The sequence below is a fragment of the Caretta caretta genome, chromosome 7 (assembly GCF_965140235.1).
Source record: "Caretta caretta isolate rCarCar2 chromosome 7, rCarCar1.hap1, whole genome shotgun sequence".
In the NCBI taxonomy this organism is placed as follows: domain Eukaryota; kingdom Metazoa; phylum Chordata; order Testudines; family Cheloniidae; genus Caretta; species Caretta caretta.
Window position 1 is genome coordinate 85039235 of NC_134212.1, and position 12966 is coordinate 85052200.

A 12966-nucleotide genomic window follows, 5' to 3' on the forward strand; every position below is an offset into this window, starting at 1 on the left:
CCAGTGTGAAAATTCCTCTTCGAAGTCCAGAAAGGAGAACCAACAGCCTTCATCAGGCAAATCCATCTCTCTTCCAAAGGCACCCCGAAATATACCTGGATTACTTGACTTATTGTTATTCAGAACTCAGCCAAACTGCTAGTGAATAAACTGGCTATAGAACTGCCACTATATGAAATCATACACACTGCATATGTAAAAAAAGCAATGCTTTGCATAGTAATTATCACTACCAATTTCTATTTGCATCCACTCAATCTCCACAACCTCCCACATCACTTCTAGGAGCAGTGCTTTATAAACAACAAAAGAAAAGAAAACCTCACTATGTTCATGAGTGTGAGGACATAATTCTGGACGTGTTCCTTCCCATGGAACCGCACAACTGAATCGTCCACTGCCAGCAAGACCTCAATGTTGTAGTCATCCTTCTTGGCGTGGCGTCTCTTCCGGTCCACTTCACCAAGCCGGTCTTCAATCAGGTCCAGTGAGTTTGGGAGCTCACCCACACTGAAGCTTGGAACTGTAGGGGTGAGAGGAAAGAGGAAATGGTGAGAGATTTCAAGGCTGCTGCATGCAGAACAATGTGGCTTTAACAATGTTTCCTGGCTCTAATACAGTTACTTGTCTATTTTCTTATATGCATGTGTCATCTGTCTGTATGAATACCTATAAAATACCTGCCTGCTCCCTGTATTGATTCATGCCCCTCTACCCCCAGCCCTGCAGTGCCCAGTGAAGGAGAAGCTGCCAGTATATTGACTATAGGGGAGGAGTCTGTGGACAGAGAGCCCTGTGTTTGTTCCAGTTCCCTGCCCCTCCTCCTGAAGGTTCTGGAAGGGAAAACACGGTTTTGTCAGCATGAGGAATAAAGACGTGCCTGGTGGCTGTTTAGCAACAGAGCTACAGTGTCTGGTCTTTTATTCCATTTAAGGAGAAGGTGCATGTGTGCTCCAGTTTTTATTCACTGGGGAACTGGAATGCAGTTTTAGCTCCAAGGCCCAGAACCAGCCGTTTCTAATGTCAGCTTTCTCTGGCAGTCACGACATCTCCAAGCCCAAAGGACTCCTCATCCTGGGTGCCAAAAGAAAGGTCACTCCCCATGTCTGCATACACCTTGAGATCCCACGCTGTGCCTACCCTCTCCGCACCTCTGCCAATAACCATGGAACAAGTGGCTATTTCAGATGCTTTTTATTTCTGCAGTGAAATGTTATCATCTCCCTGACAGGAAAAACAGCAACTCCACCATTCTGAACATTTTTTGGCTACTGTCTTGCTTAAAATCTCTAATGACAGCAATAAGAATGCACCTTTACTTTCACTATTACTGTTCAGGGTTTGTATCCAGGATTGGGGCCCCATTGTGCTAGGAGTTGTACAATACACATAAGAAGGACCATAGACCAGCAAGACAGACAGGAGAATGCAGGAAAGCGAAAGGGAATGGGAAGAGTGATCAAAGGGAGACAAAAGGAAACAGAAAGTTAAGGCCCAGACCCACAAAGGCATTGGAAACAGGCAGCTAAATACCTTTGAGGAGCTGGGCCAAAATCCATCAGATGTCATTTCTGGAAGCAGCACCTCTTAGTGGCCACTGAGAGCAGGCATTGCCAACACCAGAAAGGATGAGTTAAGGACTTGGAGCATGTTTTATTTTAAAAGTGACTATCATAGTGGTGAAAGGTACAAGATTAGACATCAAAGGGAGATGACGTCCAAGGATACTAACAGCATGGGAAGCAGGAACATTATCAATCCCACTCCTCACTGAATTCAACCTAAATTCACCACCCAAGCCAAAAATCTGAGTAAGTGCCCCCAAAATGAGTTATAAGCGTTCTCTGAAGACAACAACAACTTATAGGGGCAGCTGGGAAACCTCTCCACCCCCAGGCCTCTTGATAGCCACGTGATTCTTTGATAATTGTGCCCTATTGGGAGCATGTCATCTAGTTAAATAAAGCTGCATGACATTAAGAGAATTCCATTGCTCCAAACAGTGAGTCACATAAAGCATCTCTCTTCTGGTGTAAGAGCTCGGACCTCCGCACAGCACATCTTGCAGGAATTTCTGTATTTGCCAATGAGGGGTTCGTTTTCAAGCAGACGGATGAAGACTGTGAGGCTCAAGCTGTGAAACTGTGTTTAACATTGATCAAGAACATTAAATATAGCAAAGCAAAAAGCTAAGCTCTCACCACAACTCAGACTTTGGCCCCAAACCTCCATCCTACCACCTTTAAAATAACTTAGCCAGTCACAATGTTTCAAGAAATTCCTTCTCTATTTTTACCCTCTCTCCTTTCTACAGAGCAAGCTTTGACAGACACATCACACATTTGCGCCAGAGTTGTCGATCCACTCTTACATGATGTCCTCATTGGCCAGGGGCCTGGTTACAGCATAGAATGTGCAGACAGATGGGAAAGACCCAACAAGAACGCAAGTAAGTAAACACAGCCAGGGGGCTTTGCCTCAGGTGATGTATTCACTCTTCCTATGGTAAAGCCTTTCTTTTTAAAGTGAATTTAGTGCTCATGAAAGGTGCCTCATGGCAGCTCTGATTACCCACCACATAGCCAACAAGTGATGGTGACTTGCAGGGCCTGATTCCCCCTTCCTCTGTACCCTGCACTATTACTCGTGCAAAGCGGGGGTAACTTACTTACCATTCTAATGGGGTAGTGATTTACATCCACTTTACAGTAGTGTAAATGATGAGACAAGATGCAGGGTAACAGAATCAGACCAATTGGATCCACACAGGAAACAGTGATTTCTGGATGGCATCATCATCACCTGAGCACTCCAATCCTCCAGCCTCCTCTAAACAAGAACTAGTAACAAACATGAAAGGCTCCACCTCCAACCAACAGTCCCTATAAGTCATTCATCACCTTTTCTTTGCCCCTATTGCTTCATGACCATTTGCAAATTTTTTTTATCAGCTATACTTAATCTTAAAGAGCAGCTGACATCACATGGGAGACTTTTAAAATCCCATTCTCTTCAGAGGTAATTCTGCTCCCAAAACATGCTGCATTTTTGGTGTCTCTCTTCACCTCCTTCTTTACTACTGAAGTACATAGGCTTGCTAATAGAATCTTTTCTTTGTTAAGATTTATTTGCTCCTGCCTCCGTTCCATGCTGTGTTTGCAACAACACAACTTGTAGCTGTGGAAATGAGTACGATGTTACAAGAAGGAGACAATGCTAAAGAAAGTTAATTCTTACTCAAACATATACAAAGTGTCAGTGCTTTACAAACTGTGGTCCTGATCCTAAAAACACTTCTGCATGCACTTAACCTTATGCATGCAAGTAAAGAAGTCAGCAGGACTATTCATTTGTGTCAAGTTAAGCACATGCTCAAGTGTTTACAGCCTCAGGGCTATAAATAAGTCACACCTCATGCCCAAAAGACCTAACAATCTAAAAAAGAGAAGACAAACACGCAGAAGACAAGACACAGGACAAAAGTTCAAGAAAAGGAAGATTTAGGGATTGTTATTTACATCCAGAAAAAATCAACACCTACTTTCACTAAGTATATTCAATTAAAACAATCTACACATCTGTCTTCAAATCAAAAAAGTTGAAAAATTACAAACCATTACAGCCATTTTAACCTCAATTCACCCTTATCCCAACTCCATTTTGCCCTGGTGCTTTAGCTCATAACATGTGAGATTGTCTATTTTCTCCTTTCTTCTTCGCCTCGTCTCTTTATGTCAGTGCTAGGGGAACAAGTGGCTGACAGCAAAATCAATTTATTTTAAAGATAAATCTCACCTTTTCCTGTTGCTGCTAGGAGGGAAGGGGGAGAAAAATTTGAAATTTGAATCAGAACTCAGTTCCAAATGTTGCAATTATGGATTCTCGGTACAACAGACCAAACCATCCAATTAGTTTACTTAAAGGAAAAGCCTACAGAAAACACTAAACCTAACTAGTACCTTAGCCTCACTTCAAAGCCTAAGGTATTAACTCTCATTGGACCCCCAAACACTCATCAATGCTGAATGTAAATCTGCCAAGAAGATAGTTGCCTCTGTTTAAATGATCACTCAAGCGATTTTTCGTCATTTTTAAGACTTTTTTTTGTTCACTGTTGTTGATAACAATCCATTTGGGGGAGTTAAAACTGAAACTGGCTCCTTTCTGACAATTCTGTTTCCTCCAACACATTTGCCCAGGCTGGCTTGTTACTGTAGGGTTTCTCAGATGTGGCTGGGCTGCTGGCACTGATTATTTGTTTCTCTTTTTTTCTCACTCTTATTTTTTTTTTTTTAAGGAAAAAGAGCAGACTTCTCTGTGAAAAGTTAAATCATAAAGACAGACACCCTGTAAGTAAATAGTAGGAAAAAAATTAAGCAGGCATGATGTAGGCCTATGAACTAGACAGCATCATTTACATATATTGTCATGACACTTAAGGTTCTAGAAAAGCAGGTGCAGAAACATTGGATGGGGGCATCTCAAAATCGATTGAACAAAGCTGACTCCCACCCCCCTGATTCCCTAGCCCATCACCCCTTTCTCCACAGCAAAGCGTGGACGGGAAATGCTCATGGTCCTTAGTTCCCCACACCCTGGAAATGATGACTCTCCCTGAGGGCAAATGGTGATCTATGGATATTGGAGGCTAGAGTGATCTAGTCTGGGCTCCAGGCAGTTACAGGGAGCTCTCACCAGTTTTTCAAATATAACTAGATGAAAGTGAGACTGATTACACCCATCAACCAGATAAGCTTTGTTATCCCTAGACACCAGCTCCCTCTGACACACTGAGAAAGAGAGATCCAGGGGGAGTAGTGCTTAGAACAAAGACTGGACATCAGAAGACCTAATTTCTAATCCCATCTCTGACAATGTGTCCTTGAGAAAGTCACTTAACTGCCTTTGTAACAAAACCTACTTTACAGGAGTACTGTGAGGCTTAATCAGTTACTGTTCATGAAGCACCTTGAGAGTTTCAGGTGGAAGGTGTTATAGAAATGCAAAGTATTACTATTATCATTACTGGTTTCTTAAAACTGGCCTTCCCATAAAGGCATCCTTACAGTATTATGACCAAGAACAAGATCTTTAATTGCACTGAAACCAGTACGGAATTCAAAAACATGCCTTATGATACTGAAGAGAATAAATGAACTCAGTGACAGCAGACTTCTCCATTTCAATATTTATCCAGGGAGAGGAGACTTGGGGTTTTCTCTGCACCCAGTCACCTGCATTTTTATTTTTCTACAGATAAAACACAAATCATTTCCATTCATTGGAACAAAATTATGGAGCCGATTCATCCCGAGGTACTTTCACTGGATTTAGGAAACTCTAGCTGCCAAATTCTCTGGTGCTTTAGGGCATAAAGAAGCCATTAAGCTTAACAGAGCTCCAAAGGATTTTCACCAGGATTCCTCCCACTTCCCAGCACAGGTATCATGGCTGAGCAAACAGCGTGGCTAGCAGTGATTGCCAACTACCAGAAAGCTCCCTGGGAGCTGTGGGTAGCCAAGCACAATCTAGAGCAGCCCAGGTACTCTAAGAAGCACCATGAACAAATATACACCTGGTTCAGGGAAACAAAAAGGTTGCTGAAAGCACCCCTCATCAATCGGATTTCGTGCCCTAGCGCAGCTCAGCCAGAGCTAATGAAGCATGTGCATGCAGCATGTAGTAAACTCACGCACTCACACACACACACAGTCCTACCTTCATTATGAAGATCCTTGTGTGATTCTGCTCTTTCCTGTCTGACAGCGGATCTGCGGTAGACCACATGTGCCCTCCCATTCTCTTCCTTCTCCTGCTGCCCCTTCTCCAAAGGCTCAATGAAAAACTCACTACTGTCCGTCCGAATCAGGCCAGCCTAGAATGCACAAAACAAAAATGGGAAAAGGAAAGAAAATACATATACATTCACAGTACTGCTAAAAGAGTGCATTAAAGGGAACATAGAGTGAAAAGGAACACCAGAGTACAAGACCACCCCCATAACAGTGTGGACAAAGGCAATTTGCATTAAACTCTTTAACACTAGAGCATCACTGCTCGCTGCAAAAAAAGAGAAAGGAAGAAAACATAAAAGTCTCATGTTCAACAGCCAACTCCTAGAGTAAACTTGGATACTGTATTTAATCAATAAACTACCGACAATGACAGCTGGTGATGGAAATCAGGATAATTTGAAGTCAGCAAATTCACTTTACTTATGACCTTAAATTGGAAGAGACACACTTGCACATTCATTAGCCCACCCTTCTCAGACCTCACGTTATTGCCAGAGACATTTTTGCCAATATCCATAGAATTTGGAAATTAACTGATGCAACTACTTGCACAGAAAGGTACTACTCAACCAGGAGTGTGGCAGTTTCGGTCCCTTATGGCATAAGCTCTCTAGAGCTAGGACCTGTCTTCCGTGAATTTTCTCTGAAGAGCCTAGTACACCTGTGTGCGCTATAAAATAAAATAAAATGCACATCAACAAAGACAGAACTTTAGTGACATGTTCAGCTGTTTCTACTCCAAAACACTGTCTTATGTTCCATGATAATTTACAAAAACAATACCCACATACTAACCCCTAAAGATTGGAATAATCCTTATGATACTGCCTTAGATCCCTTTAGACACTTCTCAAAAGCATTTTAAACACTTTTGCAATATTTAGAGTTATTCACTCAAACTGTGCAGAAATTCCCATTTCAGCCCCAATGGGGCACATTTCCCCTCCTTGTATCCTCCATTGACTCCCCCTTCTCCACCACAAGCTTGCTATCTCCATCTGTAGCCCTTTACAATTAAGCCCTCCCCTATCCATTTGATGCATTTTACCATGTCAACTTCCACCTGTTCTTTACCAACATACTAGCCTTTGTCATCTGCCAGTATGTTGCTTTCTCAAACACCTCCATGTTTCCTCCGATGCCACTCCTTATGAGTGGGAAAAACGCTCTGAAAAGATCCACAAAGCCTCTACCTTATCCTCCTTCAAATATCTCCTTAAAAGTACCTTTACTGTCATGTCTACAATACAGCTGATTAGTTCAGCCCTCTTCCTATCGTACAATGACGTACTCACATTACTGCTGTCTTGTCTTGGACAGCATCTTTGTATCATTCACATTTTGCATCTTGTCATAACCTAAATCGCAAGTTCTTTGGGGCAGGGACTGCCCTACTATGTGTCTGTAGGGTGCCTAGTATAATGCACCCCCAATCCTTGACTGGTGCCCTTAGGTGCCACTGCAATACAAATAATAATTTCCCTTTGTTTTCCATACCCCACTATTCCCCTTACAGTAACGTGGAATAACTCATCACTTTCCACAAAGGGCCTTCGTTTGCAACCCTTCCATCAGTCCAAGAAGCAGTACTTTCTTTGGGAGACTCAAGAGAGGTATCTATTCAAATCAAATTTGTTTTGCAAAACTGATTGACAATCTATCAGCAAAGATAGACTGAGTGGGCATCTTTTAGCTGTTTAATTTCCTTTGACTCTTGACCACCGGCTGTAATAAAAGGTCCCTCAACTTCCCCTTCTTGATGGAAAAGAGGAATGAATGAAAAAACAATTTCAAACTAAGCTCCTTATACAGTTACAAAATCCCTTTTCTTTTGATCAGTTACAAGTGTTTCTATTTAACTCATCCACACCCTGGGATCCATCATCTTTCATGCAACCCTGCTTTCAAACTCTAGCAACCCTCCAGGGCCCTCCCCAAAGAGGAGATGGTGAGGACAGAGAGGGAAATCAGCCATTCTACCAAACATATTAACTCCACTCACAGCTACAAGAGGATCATCATCCTTGGCCATGAAGCCTTTTGAGAACATTGAATGAAAATCGACTTTATAAATACAAAGTATTATGACTAGTAATACCTCCCAGACAAGGAAAAGATGTATGAAATAACAAATGTTATTAGAAATGTTTTCTGGCAACCACCTGTTCTTAATTAGCATTAAGCTTCCATTACATTTACCTTGAAATTGACCAAATCAGTTATGCACTGAAACTCCAGCTGGCTAGGACCTTAGGCAATCAAAAGGAAATCACACACTGAGGGATGTCTAGTTTTAGCAAAAACAAGTACAAGGGTCTAGCGGTCACCAAGTCCTTACATCATATCACTTTTACTTCATCCAGCATCCAAAAAGCAAGTTCTTTCACAACACACACATCACAGTGCCCTTGGAGACTCAGCGGCAGGACTAAATATCTTTCACGGTTTTAAAAGTTTTTTCCCCTCATTATTAATCAACAGGCTCCTTCAGGAGTTTGAAACTGAACACTGTCATGTTATGAAAGTTGTTGGCCTCCATCATGCACATGTATGCTAATTTGTTCCTGCAGGCTTGCCCATGAATGATGGGCTGTCCACACTGGCTTATTATTTTATGAATGCCTGTGAGTACCAGGCTGAGCATGCTGGTTTGTTTCTATAATATTGCCTATGAGCGCTGGGGCTGTACATACTGGATTACACATCAGTACTAGGCTACTGGAAATTTTTTTAAGTGCATTGAAAAGCACTGTGTTTTACAAGAAGTACAAACAAATGACTGGACTTGGGAGACATATTTAGAAGGGATAGGAAAGGCAAATCAGGGGCCCTTCTAAGCTGCCTGTGTCATTTGATTCCCTTCATATTTGTGTACAGTTGTATTCATCATGGCATTAGCCAACCTGACTTGCTTGTACTCCACCAAATTTCCTGCCCCACTTCAGTTTTGTTAGCTGCTTAATGCTTTTGGAAACAAGTTTTTCCCAGGGAAAATAGGTATATTTAGTTGTTCTAGGATCGTAACAATGGCCTAAAATACCATTTCTCAGGCCCTTCCCATTTTACTATAGCCTTATGAAGGTCTTCTTTCAGGCTGCTTCCCATAGCTCCGATTAGCTTGATTACAACTGCAGACTCCGTTACTAGTTGGTGGCACAGCCCAGGATAGACTTGATCAATGCTGCTCTGACTCCAATCCCTCCTTTCCTCTACACCTGCCTTTTTTCTTCCTTCTCTTCAGATTCCCCTTTTCTATTCTGCTCTCCCCCTGTGATGTAATCTTATGAGAAGCTAGCTCATCATTGGGTGGTGCAGTTCTGACAGAGGTAGCTTTCTACCTGGATTCCTTGGGCTTTTCTTTAGCTTCCATCAGCATAGCATCTAAATGTTTTCCATTCATTGTCTTCCTCCCACTGAACATCTTATTGTTAACAAATGGGATGGTAGAATCAGTGTTGTCAGCCAGTCATTATTCTCCTCTTCTTCTCTCCTCCTTTTCACATCTCTTTGTTCCCCACAACTCCTTTCCTTTCTCCTTCCTTCAACTTTTACTATTCTCCACCTCCACTCCTTAATCTATTTGCATATTACAATCCTATGAACTAAAATGCCTTAACAGTCTTGAATCTTATTATTAAAACTTTAAATATTCTTCCTGGCTATGAAAATTGTGCTTTCCAAAGTGGAACAGGACCACAGCAGTAGTTTACTGCTCATGGAAACATCCACTGACCATTCAACATTATATAGGATTGATTTAATGACACAACCCACCTGTTACACAAGTATCGTTTCTTGGGCTTTTCCTTACTTCACTACTTTAAAAATAGAACATTTAACACAGAGATCTTTGCCTTCCCTATAGTCTCCTGTACTCCCTATGCTATTATTGAAGAAGGCTATGTTTGGACATGGGCTTCTCACCTTTGCAAGCCAGCTCCGCCTGTTTGATCATGTAGTGTGAACTCATGACTTTCTAACCGTCCTATTGGCCAAGGAGTGCTGAAGCCACTCATTAAGGGGACAGTCAACCAAGTTAGACCCCAAATGTACCACTCTTTGAAGGAAGATATATCCCAGGAGGATTCTATTATTTTATAGATGTAGGCCTAAATTTTCAAAAGTCACTAGTGATTCTGGGTGCCTCAGTTTCTGGGTGCCGAACCTGAGACACCTTAAAGGGGCCTCATTTTCTGAGGGTGTGTGCTCAGTACTTTCTGAAAACCAGACCCCTTTAAGATGTCCACTTGAGCACCCAAAATCACTGGTCACCAACAAGGATCTCCCTAGTAAATCTACCACGAGTACGCTACCTAGAAAATTTAGGCCATACACATACACGTATGTGAAAGGGATACACAGGAGATAGTTGCATAACTATGTGATAACTGCAGAGCCATATGGTATGTTGCAGATATCATGCAACCTTCAGCATCACAGGCCCTTCCACGTTTCTGGGTAGTACTAGGGCATCAATTTGTGTGTCCTGTTGGTGCCAACCATCTCAGCTCTTCACCCTAGTTCTCATAAACCCAATTACAATGGCACCAGAGAATTACACTGTCAAAAAATGCAAAGCCATCCTACTCCATTTTTCCTTCAGATTCCTAACAACATTATTATGCACTCACAGATGTTATATTTTTTAAAAACTCTCCAAATTTGAAAAATACTTGAAGACACTTGGTGACATTTAAAGGCAACAAATGTAACATGGATAAAATACCTTATGCAACACATCACCTGGGAAAAATCCTATGAATCAGCATACTGGGACAACCATAAACTTAGTCCAGACGAGTGACATTTAGTTACCTAGGCCCAGATCCCCAAAGGTAATTAGGTGCCTAACTCCTACTGAAATCAATTTTGTCCTATAAATGGAATGTGCTTAACAAGGTGCTATTGCATACCCTGAATTTTAGCTATAGCTGTCTCTTTCACTGTATTAAGATCTTTTCCCACCATTGTCAAGTGTTCAAGATATGGAGAAAGCTCATTAGCTAATACAGGGAACAAAACACCATAGAGTTGCCAACTTTGCATTTCAAAAATAAGGGACTGTTTTCTTGGCACCCTTGCCCCACCACTCCCCCCAATATTATTAATCAATAATAATAATAACAATCAGTACTCACCTACATTCACCGGGGTACTTCTTGCTGCTTTTTGAAGCACTCAGCTACTCCCGATCTTGTTGTACAGAGATGAAAAAATAAGGGACATCCCTTGTAATAAGAGGCTGTTGTAGTCACAAGGTAACTCCTATTGAAATCAGTGGGAGTTGGGAGTCTAAATAATTTGAGGATCTGGGCCTTACTACCTTCTGGACCTGTACTTAAAAAGGCTGGATATGTTGCTTGAATGGGGTATCAGAGTTGAGTATCAAATGAAAATTAGTCTCCTGTTTCCATTTCCTACAAATGCCACAAACTGACAAAAGGAACGCATGTTTTGTCTGTCCTACCCATCGCTTTGCTAAATTCTTTTCTGCTTCCCTTAGCCACTTACTAATAACAGTACTGATTAATAAATAATAATACTCTTGTCTGTCATTTTTTTCATATTTACAAAGTGCTAATTCACTTCATAATGCTCAAAACTAAATTGGTTGAAAATTTTTGAACAAAATTTAAAAATAATAACAATAATTGACTGTTTTTCAAAATTGAAAACTTTCACAAAACAAGTCTGAGTTTTCCTTTTTCAAAGTTTTTCTGAGATTTTTTTTGACAAAAAGTGTAACGTTAATTATTCTTTGATGTGGTTATCATATTTTGTTTGTCATTTTTCACCTTTCATTTGACATTTTCAGTTTTCTTGTTTATTTTTTAAAATTTATTTTCCATTGCCAATTTTGATAAGCCAAACGATGCAATCATTTCCAAACAGATCATTTTGATTTTGAAGGTTTTCAATTTAAAAACAGAAAAACTTAATTTAAAAAAATGCTGATTTGAAAAAGGAAACAAATTCCACTGAATTTTTTAGGTTAGTTTAGTTTAGTTTAGTTTCCAAAAACAAAAGAGGTTTGCTTAAGTTTTAGAAACCTCTGTGAAATTTCTGTTGGTGTTTGAACCAATTCTATTTACAATATCCATAAAAGGTAAGTATTTATTATTTTCCCTTTTTTAAAGATGGGGTAATAAAGCACAGAGGTTTGAGCCCTGACCCTGTGAACTCTTACATATATGCTTCACTTAACTCACATGAGTAGTTCCACTGATGTCAGTGAGACTCCATGAAGTCAATGGGAATACTACATTAAGCATGTGCTTAAGGAAATCACTGAATCAGGCATTTAGCCCCAGATTTTTAAAGATATTTAGGCATTGCTGTGCTCAGTATTGCAACGCCTACCTGATTTAGGAGCCTATGTCTCATTTTCAAAAGGGATCTAGGTGTTTAGAATCCTAAATCCCTAAGTGCCTACGTCTCTTTAAAATCTCATCCTTAGTGACTTGAGCAAAGCCACATAGTTAATCAGTGGCGGAGATAGGGTTAGAATATGGGAGTACCTGGTTCCCAGAGCATTTCTGCAGTTTTGAAATTGCGCACACAGCTAATTATGTATGGTCCGAAAAAAAGTCATATTTTCTTGTCAGTTAGATACAAAATCCATGATGGCCTTGGACAAAAATTACTCGCCTGTGGTTTTTTACATTCCTGTGAAGCTAACTGCTGTGGAACAATATTGAGGCAAATAACTCAGTAAAATTCAAAAGAGGATTAGACATTGTGAGCCAGATTTTCAAAGTCAGACAAATCCAAATTACTGTGCTTGCCTAATTTATGTTTGCAAATCTTTGATGCATGTGTGTAAATCAACTGCTTGTGATGCTTAGCTGCCAATGCATTATGAATAGTTGATTATGGTATGCACATAGAAGACTCCCATGTATATGTTAGACAAGTGCAATAATTTTGGCTGCTTCATTTTTGAAAATCTGGTCCTATATGAGAATACACTATGAATTTACACTAAGAACAATTAAACTTCAAGGGCTTTCAATCCTTATGTTTTAGAATTTAAACTGGCAACAGGAAGAAATAATCTCCACCTTCATACACGATAGTGTCATACATTTTTAGTAGTGCATTACAGCGGGGGAGTTTGCCTTGTTCTGAAGCATCCAGCCTTAGTCAAGAGAAGAGATAGAATCCCCAAGTA

General features: G+C 40.6%; 1 protein-coding gene across 1 annotated transcript in view; it reads right to left on the reverse strand.

The window, feature by feature from the left end:
* ADAMTS14 (ADAM metallopeptidase with thrombospondin type 1 motif 14) overlaps positions 1 to 12966 on the reverse strand; it is a 106702-nt gene that overhangs the window by 79106 nt on the left and 14630 nt on the right. The window contains exons 3-4 of the mRNA XM_048858432.2: positions 5719 to 5875; positions 327 to 523 (exon numbers count right to left, since the gene is read on the reverse strand). Of these exons, the coding sequence (XP_048714389.2) occupies positions 327 to 523; positions 5719 to 5875 (354 nt within the window). The remainder of the gene's footprint in view (positions 1 to 326; positions 524 to 5718; positions 5876 to 12966) is intronic.